Source organism: Mustela lutreola, chromosome 10 (assembly GCF_030435805.1).
Source record: "Mustela lutreola isolate mMusLut2 chromosome 10, mMusLut2.pri, whole genome shotgun sequence".
NCBI classification, from domain to species: domain Eukaryota; kingdom Metazoa; phylum Chordata; class Mammalia; order Carnivora; family Mustelidae; genus Mustela; species Mustela lutreola.
This window is the reverse complement of record NC_081299.1, coordinates 56,175,715-56,198,574: the sequence shown is the minus strand read 5'-3', so window position 1 is coordinate 56,198,574 and position 22,860 is coordinate 56,175,715. Positions and strand designations below refer to the sequence as shown.

Sequence of the window (22,860 nt, the reverse complement as noted above, 5' to 3'; positions counted from 1 at the left end):
TATGCATCCGATGTTAAAAATTGGAAGTGAATGAACACATGACAGTGAAGATGAGGGCACAGAGGTGGTAGAGGGGGGTGACTGCCAGAGAGTGATGCCAGGTTCCAGTGGGGTGACCCGGATCAGCTCAGGCCTGATGCTAGCCACTCCCACACAGCTCCTTTCTTTCCAATCCACTTGTCATTCTCTTTGAGAAGGATTGAGGTCTCTGGAAAACAGCCAAAAAACTGTTATGGGAACGGCAAGCCCAAATAATGCTCCGGCATCAGGAGGATCTGAGTGCTGAAAGCCACTTCTGTTCCCCTTCTCTCAGCTGAGGGGGTGGGAAAGCCCTAAGTCCTTTCAGAGAGACTTAGAAGGCATATAAAGGCCCCTGGTTGAGGACTCGCTTCCTCATTCTGCACTTGGTGCCAGAACTCTCAATCCATCACTGAGAGAAAATGTCCATCCAGTGAGTATCTCTGGGAGGTGTTTTTAAATGCCTTGGTGGGTAGATGGTAAATGGGCTATTTCAAGAGGTCCTAAAGAGGACTGAAGGCCTGTTTATGGGAGGCCTTGGGTCTTGAAGGGGAGAATTTCTTCCTATTTATATATTGAAGCAAATATCTAGAATTGGGGTCTAAATTACTGTGAGATTTTTGTGAATGGGCCTTGAAAGCAGTTGTGAGCATGAAGACTATAATGAGGCAGGCCTAGGTTGCAGCCACTTCCCAGATGTGTGATTTTGGACTTAACGTTTCATAGTCAATGTTTTTCCATATATAGAATGAGCATTGTGGTATTGTGACATTTAAATGAGCTAATAGCATGCAAAATTCTTTTTATGGTGTGTGGCACATAGTAAGTGCTAATAAAAGACAGCTATCATAATTAAGGACTCTGGGCATGGTTCCCACTTGAGAGGTTATAAAATGAAGCCAAAGTGAAGAGGCAGGAAATAAACAAAAATATGAAACCAGAATCTCCCAGTCAGACTATTTTTAAAGAGTACCATAAGCTCCTGGAGATGGGTGAAGAAATAGGATGATAGGCACAGATGATGGTATAATATAGGTATTATATATTACAAAATATAACAAATAATAAAATAACAATAACAAAATATGTTATATTATAACAAAAAATAAGTTACTTGCCCAAAAAGCGGTCATCTCCCAACTCTTGGAGGGACATAGACGAGGCAAGAGAATCAATGATGCTGTGCACTTAGAGTGGCGACAGGGCAGAGTAATTCTGGGGGACGATCACTGAGAGCAGCAGGATTAGTTGATTTACCATCCAAAACATGGGAAGACTGCAGAGGGCAGAATTAGGTCCACTGTGACATTAAAAGGGAGGCCATTCCTCCAACATCAAAGGTGGAGCACTGACCCAGCACCCCCGCAACCTGCCACTAGCAAACCTGAGGACATTGCTGTCCTCCAGCAAAGTGTGTGCTCCCAGCAAAGGCTAGACTGGCAGTGGTGCTCTGACATTGAATCAGAGAATGCCTTTTCTCTTGGAGCTCTACCTCTGCCTCAGGGGACTTCTCAGAGTATCAACGTGGGCTTCTTCTCGATTATTCCACCTTTTCAGAGTTGAACATCCTGCTGGTGGTTACAAGAAACTGTTCGAAACTGTGGAGGAACTGTCTTCGCCGCTCACAGCTCATGTTACAGGTTGGTCTCACCAGTCTTGAAACCATCTTCTCTTGCTTTGTTGAGATCCCTTTTCCCTGGTTTTTTATTCATTGGCATCTCTCAGTGGTGGAGGTGTGGGCTTTGTATGCCAGAAGCCTATTTCCTCTCATTTAGCTTTTATTTCCCTAAGCTAGAAATATGCTGCCTAACTGGAACTCCTTGGGACTGGGACTCCATCTTTGTCATCTTTAAACTGTCAAAGCCTAACTCAGCGCCTGGCATATAGTAAATATCCTAGAAATGCATGTTCCATTATCCATTCCAGTGTCTGGATAAGTGAGGACCTGGTGACAAGCATCTGGAAATATTACAGTAAAGAACGGTAGGTTTCCTGCCTGTTGATTTGCTTCCGGAGTCAGACAGCTGCTCATTGCAGCTCCAGTATTTTACTGGCTGTGAACCTTGCAAGTTACTTAAACTTTCTGAGTTCCAGTTCCCTTACCTATCAAAAGCCAAACTTTTCATCATGGGGTTGTTGTGAAGAACTGAATAAGATAACTGAAAGATTCACCTAGTATCCAACACAAAGCAATCGATAAGTGGTCATTATTAGTACTACTGTTAGCATTATCCAAAAACATCATATGACCCATGCAACATCCCTGTTTGGACACAGAAAGTCTCTTCCCTCCTGTTTCTCCTTCTGTAAAATAAGAGAGAGGAGCCAAATGTTCTTTCTCAGCCAGATTCTGATGCTAACAATATAGGTTCTAGCAACCAAATTTATGTTGTGTCATTAGTTAAGTCATGCCTTCTTAAAGGTTTTATCAGAAAAATCCATTCTTAGGAAGCAGGCTGCAGAAATGGAACTGCAGAAAATAATCCTTCTGTTTAAAAAAATGGTAAGGATTAAGCAAAAATTGCATTTTTCATAGGATATGAGGGCACATATCTAACTGCTTAAAATGAAAGGCTTCATGGCCTTTGTTGTGTACCCCTCATTTTGCAGACGAGGACACTGAGCCCCCGAGATGGCACATGGCAAATCCTGAACCAGAATCCAGTCTCTGACAGCCAGCCTTGTGCAATTTCTCCTTCAGCAGGTTAATCTTCATCTGGACAGTAGCCCATACCCTCAAAGGAATATAGCTCGAGTTTTTAAAAAGCCAGTATTCTTGTTGTCATTTAAGTGGTTTCTTCTATAGAAACATCTTTTTTTAGTGTTTTGATCCCTGTTCCTAATCCACCTTTCCCACACCTTACTCCATCAAAATACATCAAGAAATTTGATGATTTTTTTAAAAGCGAGATGGTAAAAAGATGTTGCTATCTGGGGAAATCTGGTGGGTGCAGAATCCCCTTTTCCTCAAGATGCTTTTCCTTGTCTCCTTCCAATCCTTTATCCAAACTCAGGCATTGCAATGTTTCCCACCACTTGGTCTCCTAGTGAAAGGACAGTCAAGTCAGCAAGCATTTTGGAAGGGCTGCCCATTGTGAGAGCTGGGAATGAAAATCATTGCCAGCTTTACAAAGAGGCTGCCCAATTGAGCTGCTAATATAATCACACACTCCCCCATACCAGGGATGAGCCCAGCAAAGGGCTGGGCTAAGAAGCAATACTCTATGTCTCACCTTCATCACAGGCAGGATCCCCCTCTGGCTCACTGGCAGTCTCCTTCGATGTGGGCCAGGACTCTTTGAAGTTGGATCTGAACCATTTTACCACCTGTTCGATGGACAAGCCCTCCTGCACAAGTTTGACTTTAAAGAAGGACACGTCACATATCATAGAAGGTAAAGAATGCCAGGTCCTACTCCTCCTAGGGGTAGGGCCTAGCTCAGCACCTCCTCCTATGTGCTCCTCAACCTCTTGAATTCAAGAGTCTACTTAAAGGTTTGTTTCCTCTCAGAATCCTGGCCCAGGACATTTGCATAGATACCTGGGAACTGTGAGATATTAAAAAAGAACCTAAGAACTAGGGCTTTCGGGTTCAATATGCTCAGCTTCAAATTTTATATCTACCAGACACCACTTGCCTAACTGGGCAAACTTTGGCAAGATATTAATCTCTAATTCTTGGTTTTGTCATCTCTAAAATTCTAACTCAGGGTTCATTATAATGATTAAATGAAGTACTGGTAAATAGGAAATATTCAGTAATTATAAGTTGCTATTGTTATAATTATTAGACCATTGGTTCTCTAGACTCTTTCTTTTTTTTTTAATAATCAGAAAGGCCCTGGGTAGGAGGGAGGAGTGGTGCAAAGAGGGAAGGACCAAATTTTGTCATTATGATACAAGAGAAGTTTACTAAAAACAGAAGATTGGTGCTAAAAGGCTCCAAGGCCTAAGCCATCACTCCAAGTACCCATTAACACCACAATAAATACTTTGCTTTTCCTGTAATATTCGGACCTGTAAGAAGCTTTGTTAATCACCACAGGTTATCAGGAATTCTGAAGAGACACCATAAGGAAAAGCAAATGAAGGCTTGAGGTAGTCAGGATAATTCAGACTGTAACAGAAGAAAAATAGATCAGGTCAAGCAAAAATTTAGCTAAGAAGTCAGACAAAGCTTTCATATGCCCCCTAAAGACCTTGGTATTGTTTCTTCTCCATGACTTTGTTTCTTCATCTAGAAATCTTAAACTATTATATGCATTAGAAGAAATGCAAAATCAGATTTTAATTGGCTTTCCATATGAGAAATCCTAGGTAACATATGGGATATGGTTACAGAGTTCTGTCTATATAAGATACTGGATTCAAGAACATCTACTTTTTTAAAACCAGAGAAATAAATTTTTAAACTGCAGGAAAAAAAACCAACAGTGACAAAAGGGAGATTGAAAGGACTATAATTCAGCACACCATATTCTCTATTTCTCCATTCAGTTTTAGGTTGGTGGGTTATAGGCTACAGGAAGTCAGAGGTCCTATGTGAACCACCCACAGAGGTTGCATAGTGTGATATGGAGAAATGCATGTTTCCCAGCCCTGGCCAACTTGAGTTCTAACCTAATTCTATGACATATACCAATCGCTTAACTGCTCTGCTTGGACATGACAAGTCTAAGCCATGAGCCTCAATTTCCTTAAGTCATTGTGAGGTTTATAAGACTTAAATTTAAACTCATAGCACATTATCTCTTTCTCTCTCAGTCACCCTGAGAAAGTTACTGAACAATGCTCTTCATTCTTCATGTTGTGGATTTATGGTTCCAACTTGTTAAGGACATATGGAATGACCATTCTCAGTTCCATATGGACCACACTGATTGTCCCTGCCTATGACCCTTTCCCATGTCTCTGTGTCCTTCAGGTTCATCCGCACTGATGCTTATGTCCGGGCAATGACTGAGAAAAGGATTGTCATAACGGAGTTTGGCACCTGTGCTTTCCCAGATCCCTGCAAGAATATATTTTCCAGGTTACTGAAACTTGACTGCATGTTATTAAAGACATTTTACATTAGCCCTTTTCTCTCACAGCTTGAAAGTTACTGGACTGAAAAATCCATTTGCTTCTGCAGGTTTTTTTCTTACTTTCGAGGAGTGGAGGTCACTGACAATGCCCTTGTTAACATCTACCCAGTAGGGGAAGATTACTATGCCTGCACAGAGACCAACTTCATTACAAAGATTAATCCTGAGACTTTGGAGACAATTAAGCAGGTAGGACACAGCGCTCTGGCAACACTGCTCAAGAAGTTAGAATTTGCAGTTTAGAATTAACTGCACTTTGGGGGAAAGCACATGAGACCCAGATAGATGAAGTTTCACCTCCTTGCTTTGTCATCAACTACTAACTATGTGACACAGGGCAAACTTTGTTTCTTCGTCTATGAAATTTTAAATATTTATTATACAGGTTGGAGGAAAACCTTATAAAATGCCTAACATATTTATTCATTCATTCATTCATTCATTCATTTGTGACACAAATATTGAGTCCCTTCCATATATCAGAACTTATACCAGATGCAAAGAATATATCAATAGGAGAGACAACCCAGGTAAGACAAGAATTTGGAATAAACTGTTTAGCTAACGGGAAGCTACTGCAAGTTTTTGCTTGGTGAAACAGTATAAGCAGAGCCGTGCCTTAGGATATTTAATCTGGAAGCCATGCATAAACCGTATGGGAGGACAAAAGAGGTAAGGGACAGCTGGGAGACAAGCTAGGTAGAATTTAAGATCAGAACTAGAAATTCAGTATAGTAGAAACAGAACGGAAAAAACAGCCCCAGCCCTAGGCCTCAATGTCACTAGCTAATGTGTAATTCTCAGCAGACTATTTACTAAGACTTAACATATCCTCTTCATAGCTCTCTCTTATTTTTAATGTATGTTTGCAATCATATAAGACTATGTGTTAGATCATTTGGAGATGAACTGAAAATGAATTCTAAACCATTCATTTCACTCTGATGAGTGGATCTGTACTCAAATTGCTATGGTAATATAATTGCAAATGTAAAGTTCATGTAAGGCTCCAAAATAGCCTTTACTAGGAGGTCAAGTTTCATTGTGAGCCTCACTGTGCCTTGACTTCATATAAAAATACAGTTTTAGAATTTGAGATTCTTTATTAACTATTACTAAAAAAGCCTCCTAATAAGTACCTTTGCCTCCAGCCTGATTCTCTTAAATACAACTTCCCTAATTCAGTAGAAGAAATTTTTCTCAAATGCAAGTAAAAATGTGTTTCTCTATCTGAGGCACCCACAGTTCCCAAGATAAAGTCCAAACAGGGCTTTGTGGCTGGCTGGTTCTTATTTCTCCTCCTCCATGCATACCTTTCATAGCAGCCATGTTTAATGACTAGTAATCCCCAAACAGCACCTGCTATTTCACAATTCAGTGCTTGTACATTAGGATTCCCAGTCCCTGTAATATCTGTCTTCCTTCTCCACTTGGCTCCTACTTGTCTTTCCAAACATTAGTTGGAGTCATTGCCATTGGGAAGCCTGGCCTAATCTCCCAGTCTGCAGATACCGTTTTGCATTTACCAGCAATGTACTGTATTATATACCAGCTTACTGGTCTAACAGTGCTACCAAATAGAACTTTGTACAATGATGGCAGTGTTCTATATATGCATTGTCCCAGTGCTACTGAGTACTTGAAATATGGCTAATGTGACTGAGGAACTGAATTTAAAATTTTACCTAATCATAACCAATCCACATTAAATTACATGTGGCTACCATATTAGACAGCACAAGTCTAGACTGACGTTCTTGACCCTAGCAGAGTAATCATAGAAGTTTAATGAGTACATAAGGAATGATTGAATGAATGAATGTCTTTTCTATTATTTAAATAAAAATGCTTAAAACTCCCTTTAAAACATATTCTCCTAATTAAATAGAAAGAATTTTGGTTAAATATATACCTCATCAATTATCCATTCAATAAATCTATTTTGAGTAAGTCACAGGTAGAAATTCTAGTGCTGATTTTGCCAGCATGTGGCTTTGTATCCTTGAAAAAGTCACCTGACCTCTCTTGGACTTCAATTTCTCTTTCTGTAAACAGAGAGATTTATGCTAGATTTGTGATTATGAATTTCCTATGAGACTCCAAATTGAATTAAAGTGCTAAATCTTTTCTCCAGAAACATTTGCATTTAATTCCAGGAGATTCATGGTTCTCCTGAAGTCTATTTAGGTTGACTCTATACTAAATAGAATCCTGGGATTTCTTTCACTTCCAAATTTATACTCTGTGCAAGCCACTGGATTTGGTATTTAGGTTATAGTGTACAAAATTGCCATTTTCATAAAATAAAAATTATTGTATATCTCAGCAATCTCACACAATTCATCTAAAACAATAAGGGGGATATAAAGAAATCCCAGGATTCACATTATCAGTTTGAGGATAAGTTGCATGAGCAGAAGGAAAGTAACTAACCAGAGCAGTGTATGGGATACACGGAAGAACACAGTCAGGAAGATCTCCAAGATTTCAGAGGTGTGGGGGAATCAGTATGAGGGTCAGAAGAGAGCTCTGCACTATCAACAAGAATTCAGGCAGACTTGAAAAAGGGTAGAACCCAGGGAGATGGAAAAAAAGAGAAAATGTGCTTTGGGTGAGGATACAAGTGGCAGCCGTAAGGTCAGACCTAGGGACCAAGGGGTAATACAGCCTTTCTCTTTACATGGATGACATCTGCTCTCTTTCCCTAGGTTGATCTTTGCAACTATGTGTCTGTCAATGGAGCCACTGCTCACCCCCATATTGAAAGTGACGGAACTGTTTACAACATTGGTAATTGCTTTGGGAAAAATTTTTCAATTGCCTACAATATTGTAAAGATCCCTCCACTACAAGCAGGTCAGTTTACCAATTTGACCCTTCTTAAAACAAGTATCTATATTGTGAGAAAATTACTGGAAATGGGATACCAGATCAGACTATCAGGATCGCACTATAGATACACAGTTAAATTCCTTTCAAATTGCCTTTGCACCATCCTCCAGGGACCAATGCCCAGAAGCATCATAGCAGAAAATGACGACTTGAAAACAGAAAGCAAGTGGCCAAATCGTATTCTACAATGTTTCAAAAATGTAGTGTATATGAGTATCTGATCATGTAAGAGTTAGATTCAAGTTCAGGAAATACTTACTGGGCTCTTATTCATGTGCCAGGCAAAATTAAATTTCTAAACAAACATGTGTATGCATAGTAGCACACACACATATATGAGAGGGTACTAACTATTTTGTGTGTTTAATTCTCAAAGCCACAAACAAACCTATTAACTCATACTAATATTATAGAGGAAGAATACTAAAACAGAAAAGAGAGTCCTCTTCAGAATTCTCCATTCATTCACTGCCAGAAATTTGATAACCATCTTGGAGACAGAATTATTTGAACATATATGGATTTTTGTTTGGTATTGCATAGCCTGGATCTCAAGGCGTGGTCCCTGGACCAGCAGAATCACTTGGAAAGCTGCTAGAAATCCAGAGTCCCACCCATGGTTGACTAAAGGAGAAATTCTGGGTGTGGGCCCACAGTTACTATTTTAAAAACCTCTATCTGTGATTCTGATGTACACTAAGGTTTGAACACCACTGACATAGTAGGAAACAAACTTTTCTGTGCATAAGAATTACCGTACAGAACTAATGACACAAACCCACATACATGACACTTTATAGGTAACTTAAGAGATTACAAAAGGCATTTTGAGCATACTACTGTGTGCTGACTTGGCACCTACCAGTTGTTAAGATGCGACTCCACTGTCCTCTGCCTGCCACAACACTGTTTGAGTACACTTTTCCAAATCTGCTGCTGTTTGGATTTTCCTGGGCAACTGCAGCTTCACATGAAATTTCCCTAAGAAATGCCAATGACTGAAAAAATGAAAATAAGCTCTAAAAACAAAAAATCAAGATCTGAAAATGTATTTCTTTATTTGCATAAGCTGTTCTAAATGCATTGTATTAAAAGAGAAAAAAAGAGGCTTTTCCAAAGCCTTTTAAAACCGCTTTATTTCAGACAAGGAAGATCCAATAAGCAAGTCAGAGGTCGTTGTACAATTCCCCTGCAGTGACCGATTCAAGCCATCTTACGTCCATAGGTAACTTGAAGGCCTGCTATGAATCTTCAGGAAAACTCAAGTTTAAAGATCTGCTTTGCCTACCTTTGATACCAATCCCGATCACGACATTTCCTTGCAGAAACCTAAATTTAAATGTAATTAATTTCATGTAGGCACTGTTGATTCATACCTCATGTGCACATATTTTTTTGTGGTTTGAGAATCAGTCCTTCCCATTCACAAGTCTATTTGTGTTTCTGAACAGTTTTGGTTTGACTCCCAACTATATTGTTTTTGTGGAGACGCCAGTCAAAATTAACCTGTTCAAGTTCCTTTCCTCATGGAGTCTTTGGGGAGCCAACTACATGGATTGTTTTGAGTCCAATGAAACCATGGGGGTAAGTCATGCATTTATTTGTCACGTTTAGGATTTGGAAGGTGGCGTTACATAATGTATACTGTTTTCCTTTTTAAATGCATCAAAATATTTTCCTCACTTTTCCAGGTTTGGCTTCATATCGCTGACAAAAAAAGAAGAAAGTACCTCAATAATAAATACAGGACCTCTTCCTTTAATCTCTTCCATCACATCAATACTTATGAAGACAATGGGTTTCTGATTGTGGATCTCTGTTGCTGGAAAGGGTAAGAAAGGACATGTGATAATGTTACATCCCCAGTCATGCCTAGAAATTAGGGGCCTTTTTCAGAGATGCTGCTCTCAATATTTAATATGAATTACAGCTTTAAAAAAACCCACAAGATTGCAGGGGGGAGGGGGGTTGGGAGAAGGGGGGTGGGGTTATGGACATTGGGGAGGGTATGTGCTTTGGTGAGTGCTGTGAAGTGTGTAAACCTGGCGATTCACAGACCTGTACCCCTGGGGATAAAAATATATTATTTTATATTTTATAAAAAAATAAAAAATTAATAAATAAATAAATAAGTCACAAAAAAAAAAAAACCGCAAGAAGTATGCTAAGTCATAGAATATAACTGAAAAAGCAGTAGGGAGGCTAGTTAATCAGAAGCACATGCAAACTGAACATCAAAACCATGGCTACTGATTGAAAACTGATCAGGTCTATGAACCTGAGCTGAAAATCAGAGATGCTATGACCTGATACGTGAATTTAAACTTAACCTCACTGCAACTTGACATGTTCCCTTGGTGGGACCTTGAACTCCACCCACTCTAGGTTTGTGAGAAAGAGGCATGCTTTCTTGAGAATAATACCAAGTCACTAAAAAGACAGTAGCCCCTAAAGACACAGAATGATGATGGAGAAACAGAGCAGAAAGTATCAAAAGCTGCTGTTATTTAAACATATCGGTGAGGCAGATTTCTTTGTTTTGTTTGGTTGGGTTTTCATGCAGCATGGACAGGAGAAAATGGCTCTAATACACTTGAGTCATTAGCAGTTCCTGGGTAGGAGAATAAAGAACAGGCAGGTTGGGGCGCCTGGGTGGCACAGCCACTTAAGTGTCCGACTCTTGGTTTCAGCTCAGGTCCTCATCTCAGGGTCATGGGATTAAGCCCCACCTCAGCTCTACACTAGGCTCAGCTCAGAGTCCACTTAAGAGTTCTCTCTGCCCTTCCCCCCTTTCCATACCCCTTACCCCATGCTCATTCACCCACTCTCTCTCTCACTCTCTCTCTAAAATAAATAAATAAATCTTAAAAAAAAAAAAAAAAAGGAACAGGCAGACACTTGTTCTTTAAAAGGCATGGATATGGATCATCTCTCTGGAATTATTTGCCATTGTCTGTGCTCATGTCTAACTTCTTACTTTTGCAGATTTGAATTTGTTTATAATTACTTATATTTAGCCAATTTACGTGAGAACTGGGAAGAGGTGAAAAAAAATGCCAGAAAGGCTCCCCAGCCTGAAGTGAGGAGATACGTGCTTCCTCTGAATATTGACAAGGTAAATGCCCTCTACACAGATTTCAGATATATCAGATTTGTTCTCCTGCCTTATGTTTATACATAAAGTCTTGAAACTTCAGAGCTGGAAGGAAATTTAAAAATATACTAATTCAACTCCCCTCATTTAACAAATGAGGAAACAGGAGCTCAGAAGAGTGACATGACTTAGGAAAAGCCAAGTGCAGCAGAGCCAAAATAAAAAAAACCAGGTTTTGATGCTAAATCTGCTGTTCTTTCATTTGTAAAATCCTTTCAAAATATATTTTCTCAGTGAATAGTGCAGACCACTGTTTCTTAGGATCCTCTGTTAATAATATAAATAATTTAATTTAAGTGATTTGAAATTCTAAAGAAATTAAGGATTAAAAAGCACTCCTTTAGGGAAATCAGCCCATTATTTTGATTTTCTGCAAACCTTCGAAAAATATCAGTAGAGGACAAACATCATTAATAGCCTTTGGCAGTCATCTTTTTATTTCTACTTTTTCTTCCCTGTATTCAGTGGCTGTCTTTTTATAATATTAGACTAACATCAAGAAGTTTTTGTGTGATAGAATGCCAGTCAAAACCAAGACAGAATTTTCACAATGGATACATGAGCATACACTGTCATTTGTGTACATATGAGATATATACACAAAAATGGGTAAGGCAGCTACATGGAATGTAGAACATTGTACTCAAAGCTAGATCAAATACAGTGGAAAATAAACCCAATTTAGAGCTAGACACTACAGCTTGTAAGCAAGTTTGTAAACTCTATAAGGATAAGAAAGGAAGAGGAAGTTGAGGTGGGGCATTAGGTAGTTAGTTAAATGAGCTTCTTCAAAAGCAGAGAGGTGTTAAAAAACCAAACTTAATGTAGAAATACAAAGTGGTTGGTAGAGCTGGTACATTAGGAGCAAAGGATAGATGGGCATTGGGCAGAGGGACTGAAAAGAAGGTTGGAATGATATTGTATGAGGCTTTAAGTACTCTAACTTTGCCCTTGGGAAGCAGATCTCTAGTACATAGCTGAGTGTCTACAAATACCAAATGAATGAGTCTAATGATTTTAGTAAAATTTTATTTTACTAGTGATGAGAAAATCACAATCATCTTTAAATTAAGATCACTTAATTTAAATATGCCTTACCTCACTCTCTTCACATCCAAGAATAGGAACAAGGAAAGATTTTCATAAATATGTAGTCATCACTGCCTGAAGAAAGACCATCCAATAATGAAATAGAGAACCTCGGTGACAAAAAAAAATGTCTAATGTCATCCTAGACCCTTCTTTCACAATTAACCACTGTTAACACAACATTGTATGACTTATTCCAGTGGTACATCACTAGGATATGCTCTTGTTCCCCAGGAACTCATTACCTAGTGTATTGGGGAGGAGGAAGGTGATTTGGTAATGATAACACATGTTGGCATGAGACAAGTCGTGGGAAGGAGGCATAAAGTGCTTTGGCTATTCAGACAATGAACGGTCATGCTTGTTTGGAGAAATTCATGAAACACAGTCATTTGCAATATTCTGGCAGAAGATACTGAAGCACATCAACTCACATCAACTTAAGACAGGAGGCAAAGTTTGAGAAAAGACAGAAGTGGGGTGGGGCAGAAGAGCAGAGGGAACTGACTGCAATCCAATTAGAACATAAGCATACATAGTGGACTAAATGAGGCAGGATTTTTAAAAATTTTAAAAAGCAAACTTGTGGTCTTCAAAAGCTTTAAGGCCAGGCTAAGAGGTTGTACGCAGTGAAAGTCTCTGAACAGAAGAAAACCGCATTCAGAGCTGTTGGAATGGGTACCAGGTGTGCTAACTTTCATGGTTGTCTCTTCAACTAAATGCCTAGCTTCCCCCAGGCAAGTCACTCAACCACTCTAAGTTCAGTTGCCTGCTCTGAAACCTAGCTAAATTGGACTAAATAATAACAAGGGTCATTTGCACCTTTAAATACTTGATTTTCTAAAATAAGTCTATGTTGTGCCTAAGTGATACTGGAAGTGTAGAAAGGACAGAGATAGGACCCTGGGGTAGAAGACAATAAATTCACTCAGGCAGGCAACAGAATAATGTAGTGATCCTAGGAAAAGGCAAACATGGATGAAAATAAGAGTTACTCTAGGTGGAATTAAAAGGGTCTTGCATTTGATTGGATTGCAGAATGAGTTAAATCTTAGACATGCAAAACATCATAGAGATCCCATAAGCCTACATGTCTAGAATAGTGATACTTTTGGAAATAGGGAGTGTAACAGGCAGAGCAGGTATGGAGAAAAACATGAAGTATAGAACTCTCAGGAAGGGAAAGGAAAAGGAGCTTCACTTCAAGTCATACAGAGCCAGGCTTGAGTTTTAGCTCTTCCACTTACTGAGTGATTTAACCTTAAATTTTCTTCTCTCTATCTATAAGGAGAAACACTGAACCTTTTTAAATTTCCTTTTCCTAATCTAGACCCATCTTACAGAGTTTTTGTGGCTGATACATGAATTGGTATATGTTAATTATTAAATAAAGCCCTTGAAAAAAAATATAGCCCTTCTCACAAAGTAAATATCAAATAAATATCCCCTATCATCATCAGCAACAACAACAAAATCAGTATCAAAACATCTTCATGGAAGATACCTCATAGGCTTCCACACATCAATGAAGAACCTTGTGAGGTCAATCAGGGTTGATAGTTACTGATGTTGAAATGATGATCAAATATATGAGATTAGATAGATGAGACTGCTAGCAAGGAGAAGTCATACTTTAGAATAAATTTCAGAAAAGAAACATACACATTTGCTTATTTTAAAAATAAAGAATTTGATAGTATAGAAAAGACCGAGAGAAGAAAGGTTGGCCAGACATGGAAGTTTGGGAGGTCTCATGTACAGAAAGTACAAAAAAGAGGAGCAAGGGAGAGAGAGAGAAAGAAAGTCACCAAATAGCCCTACCTGGAGCTAAGAGAGGAAAATCCCACATTGGATAGGGCAAGAGGGTTTCATCAGTGCCCCTTGCTATAGACAAGTTAAAAAGGATGAAGACCAAAAGTCAAATACCAGATTTGGTGATCTCCAACAGATGAGGTTGAGAAAGGGAGAAATTGGGACTCAAAGGTCAGCAACTGGTAGGATGTGGGAGGAGTAACTCTAAGTCCACACTTCGAAAAATGTGGCAGGGAAGGGGAAAATCGGTCATAAATTGGGAGGAGAGGTAAGAAAGATATTGAGGGAAGGGCTAAGGAGAGGAAAGAGTATAAGGTGAGTGAAGTTTCCAGTTTACTAATTAGATAATGGTAGTACCTTTAAAATATGTCTTTACATTTTTTGAGTAGGTGGTACATTTAAATAGTCAAAAATCAAAATGATATGCAGAGGTATACACTGGGAAATCTCACTCCACCCTCCACCTGCATCCAGTCTGTACTATCCCCACTCACTCCCTATGTGTAACTTTTCTTGTTTTTCCTTTTCTTTGGTTTGTTTATGCAAATATAAGAATATATGTATATAAAATTATTATTTCCCATTCTCATACACAAAAAGTTATTTTCTATATCCACTGTTTTCTTCCCCGCTTTCTTCATTTAACAATATATATGCTAAAGATCTTGCTGTTTTCAACTACACGGTATTCTTTCTGTGAACATACCCAGGTCTCTCATTGCTGCACAACAGAATTGTTTCCAGTCTTTGGCTATTTCCAATAATGTGATAAGGAATAACTTTGTATGTATGTCATTTCATACATGCACAGATATATGAATAGATTAGATCCTCAGAAATGAGATTTTGGGTTAAAGGAAAAATGCATCTGTTAAAAAAAAAAAAAAAAAAGTGGGTGGGTAGCAAAAATGAGGAGCTAGTTTGTTGGGGAAAGCAAGAATAATGTTACAGATTTCTTACATAAAAATTTTAATTTAGTAATAGAAAAAATAAGATAGAATGAAGAGAATCAATTTAAACTTACAAGTATACAGATAATATGTCTGACATAAGCATTTGATCTCTTCTTCCCCAAAACACCAAAAGTGCCTTGAGGTTCTATTTCACAAAATCTCATAAAATTCTCATCATTTCTGTATTTGGTCCTTACCTCCTATCCCTTCCCTATCTTAAGAACCTTCTATGTCCTCTTAATCAATGATACACCCTCAGAAAAATCCCCTCTATCCTCTTTTCAGAATGCTCCTTTCACATTCTTTACTTTAAAACCAAACGTGGGTAGAGCGATGAATCACAGACCTGTACCCCTGAAACAAATAATACATTATATTTTAATTAAAAAAAAAAAAAAAACCTAGGACCACCTGCATGGCTCAGTAAATTAAGTGTCTACTTTCGTCTTGGGTCATGGTCTCAGGGTCCTGGGATGGAGCTCCACATCTGTCTCCCAAGTTCAGCGGGGAGCCTGCTTCTCCTTATCCCCCTGCTTGTGCTCTCTCAAAGAAATAAATAAAATCTTCAAAAAACAAAAACAAAAAGCAAAAACCTGGCTCTCTCCTAAAGACACTGATCTCTCCAGTCTCTTCCTACAGCCCTTAAACCTCTTGACCTGGGGTTACTGTAGGTATTCTCTCTGTTCTACTTCTCTGTTTCCAGATTCCCTGTTCCTTCCATCCACTCTTAACATATTCCAATTTTAATCTCATTTCAGCTAATCTAAATTCAGCTAAGGGATATATACATATATTCACCCCTCATTACTTTTGTTGTCTATGAACCACCACTGCCTCACTTCCCTTCTCGGCCCAATGTCACACTCCCTGGATCTACTGACTCTTGGTCATTTCCAGGGTGATTCTTCCAACAACCTGGCCTCTCAGTTCCTTGACCTCTTCCACTGATCTTGTCCTCCATTCTATGTCAGCTACTCACTCCCCATAGTCATACACTTGACCTTGCCATTACCTATGACTGTGCTTCTTCCATACTCTTAGTTTCATGCATGATATGCTCTGACTACCACCTTCTATCTTTCAAGATCACTTGCCCTACTATGATTCCCACCAGAAACCTCCAATCCCCTCAACTTACTACCTTCTCAACATACCTCACTCCCCTGAGAACTTACTTTTCCTCATTACTTAACTAAAATTCCATTGTCAACAATTTTAATCTTATATAGATTCTTACTTCTCTTGCCTCCTTCTTACTTTATTGAACTCATTTGTCAAAACCACAATTCCCCCTAGTTAAATCCAACTCTCCACCCACTCTACACTTGTCTCTCTAAGGATGAAATTAAGTGCTGAAAACACACAATCATGTTAATTGGTTCATTTTTAAATATATGACCACAAACCTCATTGCTACATTTCTCAACTTCATTTACTCTCCCACTTTGCTAGTTAAGTATTTCACACCCTCCCCTCTTCAATCTTCTAACACCTCCCACCTCCACACTCATACTCAGCTGATGGCTCTGCTTCCTATTTTATTGAAACAAATGAAAGAAATCAAAAAAGAACGTTAGACTCCTGCCACCACATCTACCCGCCCACCAGCATCTGTACTTGTATTGAATTATCTATCATCCCACCCAGAACTAGTCCTTCCCATTTTCCCTTCCTTACCCACTCAAGGACATCACTCAAGTGATTCTCTTCCCTCTCCTTTATCATTACTTTCCCTTCTATCTCATTGGGTCACTCATATCGTGCTATTATTTTGCTCTCTTACAAAATCATTCTCTTGACTCTTCTTGCTCCCAGAAGCTATCTTCATTCTCTTTTTTATAGACCCCTTACTGTTGGAGGGCATCAGAACTCAGCCTTTCATTCTATCTTCTGTTTGTACATTTCCTCCCTTTGTAAAGACTCGTGCTTTAAAGCAGCCTACATTTACATTTTCAACTTACCTTTCAATTCAAGATTTATATATGCTACTGTGAATTCCATGTCTCCCTTTGAATGTCTAATAGACCTCTCAAGCTTAATAAGATGAAATCTAAATTTCTTCTCTTCCTCTACCAAAAAAAATTTACCCCACCTGCAGCAGTCCCCATCTTTGTTGAGACAGCTTCAACAATGAATTTTCAGGCCAAACACCTTGGAGTCATCCCTGACTTCTGTCTTAAGTTCATGCCTCTTCCCTACCCCATAGCCTATCTATCAGGAAAACCTCATGGCTCTGCCTTCCACTTCTCACTGACTCCAGTGCTACTAGCCTAGTCTGAACTACTCTCTTCTTTTGACTAGACAACTGGACAAACTGGTGTCCCCATTTCTGCTCTTGCATTCCCCCTACTCCCAAGGGTAGTCTCAAGAGAACAGCCAAAGCAATTCTTTTAAATATTATAGCATGTCAATCCTCTGTCCCAAATCACTTTATGGCTTCCCATCTCTCACTCAGAGTAAAAGACCAAGTCCTCCCAATGACCTAAAAAGCTGTACACAATCTCTCCTCTACACTCCTCTCCTGTTTCTCTTCCCCATGCTCAGACAGTTACAGCCACACCAGTTTCTTTAATGTTCTTCAAGCACATTTGGCATCCTCCTACCTCAGGCCTTTACACTGTTTTCTTTGTGTAAATGTTCTTCCCTAGATATCTATGCTGTTGGTTTCTTCACTTCACTTCCTACAAAAGGTTTTGTCCCAAATGTCATCTTTTCAAGGAGACCCACCCTGACCACCTACTAAAATTATAACACCTACACCTCACACTTTTGATCCTCCTAAGTCCACTGTATTTTTTCTCCCCATACTCATGATATATTATCTACTTTATTAATTATATTGATTCTTTATGTCCCCAAACTAGAATGCAAGCTTCAGGAACCTGGTTCTCTGAATCCTCCCAAACATCTAGAATAGAGTCGAGCACAAAACATGTATTCAAGTATTTGATACAGGTATTAAAAAAGAAATGTGTTCTTAGAAAGAGTTCAGGTTATGCATTCCTTTCACAGAAGAATCTGAAAACCACCAGGCAGGGTGAGGGAGTGACAAGAGATCTTAGACAACATCTGCTCTAATAGTTTTCTTATATGCATTTTTTTTTCTTTCTGACAACAGAAATGTATGGGTTTTTTTTTTTCCAAGCAAAATCAAAATATATCCTAACTGTAAGTGAGATAAACACTATAAATGAATTCAAAGAGTTTGAAGTCCTTTGCTGGTCTTAAAAAAAAAAAAAATTCTCAGAAGCCCTTCCTCAGAGCCTTACATTTTCTTTAAGGACAATCTCATTGTAGAGATGTGAAGGCCTAGAGGGCCTAGAGGTTACATGACTTTCCCAGTGATACACAGGCAGTGACCAACACAGGTACAGACAGTTTTCCCAATTGTGTTGCTTTTTGCACTGCTCCTCCCTACACATTGACCTAAGAAACAAAGAATGCAAGAGACAAAACTCAGGAAGACCGCATTTATGGCTGCTTGATTTTTCTTTCCTTCTCACTGAGGTGTCTGTTATCCTTTTTCCTTAGGCTGACACAGGGAAGAACTTAGTCACACTCCCCAACACAACTGCCACTGCAATTCTGTGCAGTGATGAGACCATCTGGCTGGAACCTGAGGTTCTCTTTTCAGGGCCTCGCCAAGGTGAGATTGATTTAGAGGGAACAAATTGTCTGTTTCATAAATTTTTTCAGAGTTTTCCTAAGCATGTCCTCTATTTTGTAGCATTTGAGTTTCCTCAAATCAATTATCAGAAGTATGGAGGGAAACCTTACACGTACGCATATGGACTTGGTTTGAATCACTTTGTTCCAGACAGGGTAATTAATCCATCTTACCTAATACTAGAAAAGTAGTTTGAGTCATATACTAGTCAAGTAAAGCCCATCGACTGATTAACTGATGTTTGTTTCTCACAAGCAGCTCTGTAAGCTGAACGTTAAAACTAAAGAAACGTGGGTATGGCAAGAACCTGATTCATATCCATCAGAACCTATCTTTGTTTCTCACCCAGATGCCTTGGAGGAAGATGATGGTAATGAAAGCAATGGATGTGTCTGAACACTTTCTTTTTATTGGGAGTTCTATATGCTAGTACATTAGGAGTCACAGTGATTACTCCCTTATGTGCAGATATGATCCTTAATACTACTAAATTCAATGCAGCATGAAAGTATTTAAGCTTATTAGAAAATAAGTTTCATCTTGTGGCCAAGCTCATTGATTACTCATGGGAAAATGTTAAAGCACCATCTGGTGTCATAATGGAACATCAATGTCTGTTCTAGATGAAGGCGGGAAGGATGAAGAAAGAACAGCATGAATTCAAGGGTGTTGCCTTTCCTGACCTAGATAAATTTCTGAAAAAGGATAGAGTTCGAAGGAGAGAAATTGAGAATTCTAACAGATCAAAGAGAATAAGAATGGGGCTTTGTGCCTCTGCTTTGGGTTTCTTCTTTTAGTAAGCTGGAGCCATAGCCTATAACACAGTCATTCAATGACAAAGCATCAGTCTTTGTTAACTATAGATTAGCTGGGACAGGAAGGTAGATGACACTCTCTGGAATTAAAATTTGGAAAGCCACAGAGAAATGAGTAAAAGAACTATGGAGCCATTTCCTGCTAAATGATTTTACATATACAGTCCATCTGGACAAAACTGCAAAAGGTTTGTTCACGTTTTGTTGGATGGAAGTAAGCTTCTAGCTAGGTCTTAGAAAGTACAGAAATAATATACCTTACTGTTTTCAAAGCCTTTTAATATATTTTTTCACTTGATTGTCACAACACTTTTTTTTTGTAATAGGTTATGTTAAATCTTATGTTACAGACAAGAGCACAGATCTTTTCATCAATAGGAATTTAATGAACACCTACTATGTCCTAGTAATTGGAGTAGCTATTGGAAATCAACAGTGGACAAGACAGATATGGTCACTCCCTTTCTGGAGCTTACAGGCTAGGGAACATAAAGAGTTTGAAAGATCCATTCAAGGTGGTGGTATAGACAGATGATGGATGAGTCAGGGCAAGATATCAAATGATATGGTTTTCTTTATTTGTCAATGCCAATACCTCCTATATTATTTTAGTGACATTTAGCCTATGGTCCTGGGCTTTTTTTTTTTTTTTTAACATTCCCTTACTTTTGATTAACAGGTGTAGTTCTGAGTGTGGTGGTGAGCCCTGGGGCAGGACAAAAACCTGCTTATCTTCTGATTCTGAATGCCAAGGACTTGAGCGAAGTTGCCAGGGCTGAAGTGGAAATTAATATCCCTGTCACCTTTCATGGACTGTTCAAAAAATCCTAAGCACATTCTAGCACATTATATTTCTATTGACAAAACCAGAAAAACAGTCGGGTCTGCAATCAAATTCTGTTCAGTTTTAGCCTGCTGTATTACATCGTTTTAACTTGCAGATGCACACAATTTTGCAATATTTTACAGAAAGCACAGAGTTTAGCAAGCAATTCCTTAAAAAAAAAAAAAAAGGCAGCACAAATTTTAGATAATCATACTTTCTCTGTGAGACAGGCAGACCATAACTAAAAACTCTTTATATATTTATCAATCAGGTAGAAAATAAATTTGGATTTATTAAGCTTTTTTTCCTACTGTAAAAGTATATTTTAGGTATCTATCTTCTCCAATTATTTTTTAACATTTAAAAGCCAAAGTTCTCTACAACTGATTTGTATATGGCTTCCCTAAGGCAAGGTAGTACCATGCAAAAAGGCTTAATTACTAAATGTCAGACCAAACTTTTTCACAACCAGGGACTATCATCTAAGAGTAATCCTACTAATAAGTATGTGTGTGTGTGTGTGTGTATGTATATATATGTATACATACATTACTGTTCCAAGATTCTCAAGCTTTATGAATTTTAACATTTCCATTTAATATACGCAATTATTGGTTATTTCTGATTTTACAATAAGAAAGCCTATCTCTAATCGACTGACAGCTCTAATAAAATAACATCGCAGAGATAAGTTATCTATTAAAAGCTTACATAACATCAAAGCACTTACATATAGTAGTGACTATAATTTTTGAAATACTTACAAATATAATTTCTACTTAAAATCAGAGTATAAGATAATGTCAGGGGGTTATACTATGTTGCCTCATGTTTAATTATATATAAGCACTGTGCAATCAGCTGACCTAAGCAAAAGACAAAGAGAGAAAAAGAAAATATTAAAATTAGTATTCAGATATTAATACATTTAAGTATTTTTATTTTAAAAATTATTCTCTTATTGCTACATGTTGCAAAAAATGGAGATTGACAAAAAATTATATTTTATATCTTAATCCTGGTATGTATTTTATGCTAAGTATTACACATCATTGTGCTTAAGATAATCACCATTGTGTTTGACTAAGTAAAAATAGCTTGAAGGAACAGACTGACTAGGGTATTTGATGCATCTATTTGATTTCTTTATTTAGAATAAAATGCAAACTCATTTTTAAAATTATAAATACTCATTGAAACAGACTTCTCAAAGAAAATTTAAAATTACAGAAAAGTAGAAATTATAAAGTACAATCATACAGAGCCCATCTAAGCTCAACTACTATTAAGATTGTGGACTATTCTTTTCTTTTTTCCTCCCATGGATTTTAATGTAATCATTGTTTCACTGTGCCTAGTTCCTAGCCAGAATTAGAAATTTCACAAAAGAAAAGAAAATGCCAGAGAGTAATGTGGAATGTGTGACGTAGATAAACATCAACCTGTTAGTTTTTGTCTCTAGACATGGCACATGAACATAATTCCACAGAGAAGGCTATTTACCCATTTCTTTTAAAAATGCAGGAAATAAATTACTGAATAATTACTAAGTTTTGTGCTTGATAAAATTTCCCTATTTAAGAGAATTCCTAAAGCTGCCCTTTCCTACATTTGCCAATCACTCCTTGCCTTATTCCTTCCTATTCATTTTCCATGAAGAAAGTCTTGCACTTCAGTGTGCCCACCTCAGGAAAGAAGGACTAATTTGGAAATGCGGATTGAAAAAATTAAGGAACCTGCTTTCTAAGAACCAGAGCTACCCATTTGGAGGATCTAGAGAACCACATCCCATCTATAAACAAATAAATCTGTTTTAAGGAAAAAATTCAACTAAATTAAGACAAATAAACCTGTTGATAAGAAGTTATTTTTAAAACAGCAAGTTGTTTGAGACCTTTATTTTTTCCATTATATTTGTCATAGCCATGTCAATCAACTTTGGAAAATATCACCAAAGACTTATTAAAAACTGACAATTTTTGTCTTATGGCAGATAATCTAGACAAAGTCCCTGTGCTATATTCTAAACCAGAAAATACCAATAGACAAAAAGGCAGCCTACATTCCAAGAATTCCATCAACCAACAGTCTGGCTAAAGAACAAAATGGAGTGCTTTCTTCCATAAACTTGACAGGAAGAGTATCAATGATTAGGGATTATAGAGAAAATATGTCTTTATAGAATCTCTGAAGACCATCTCAGAGGAACACCAAATCCGGTAAAATTCAACATCAGTGGGAAAACAATCTCTGAAAGACAGAAAGAAAGGAAACTTGCACTCTTAGACTGCCTTTTACTTTTTTAAAGAAAAGTGAAAGTAATTCATAAAGCTATACCCATCATGGTACTACCTGCACCATTTTAAAGATGAGGAAAGGGAGGCCAGGTTACTTCTTTTAATGAGAAGCAAAACTTGAACTAAAATCTAAACCTAATAGTTCTCCTTGAAAATTTGGTTTCTGATAACTTTTGAAATATTCCTACTTATTGAAAATTTTATTTCAAATACAACCACTATCATACTACTTGGTCATCAAGTCTGGGTG

The 22,860-nt window shown here is 38.0% G+C and overlaps 1 protein-coding gene across 1 annotated transcript; it reads left to right on the top strand.

Annotated features, from left to right (window-relative positions):
- The first annotated feature begins 381 nt into the window (after positions 1 to 381).
- RPE65 (retinoid isomerohydrolase RPE65) lies at positions 382 to 21,268 on the top strand. The gene is made up of 14 exons (XM_059136305.1): positions 382 to 451; positions 1,576 to 1,658; positions 3,263 to 3,413; positions 4,943 to 5,050; positions 5,153 to 5,294; positions 7,814 to 7,961; positions 9,141 to 9,222; positions 9,449 to 9,581; positions 9,689 to 9,828; positions 10,983 to 11,112; positions 18,537 to 18,651; positions 18,733 to 18,827; positions 18,931 to 19,042; positions 20,167 to 21,268. Exons 1-14 carry the CDS (start codon positions 441 to 443, stop codon positions 20,316 to 20,318), a joined length of 1,602 nt encoding a protein of 533 aa, XP_058992288.1. The 5' UTR covers positions 382 to 440; the 3' UTR covers positions 20,319 to 21,268.
- The last annotated feature ends 1,592 nt before the right edge of the window (positions 21,269 to 22,860 follow it).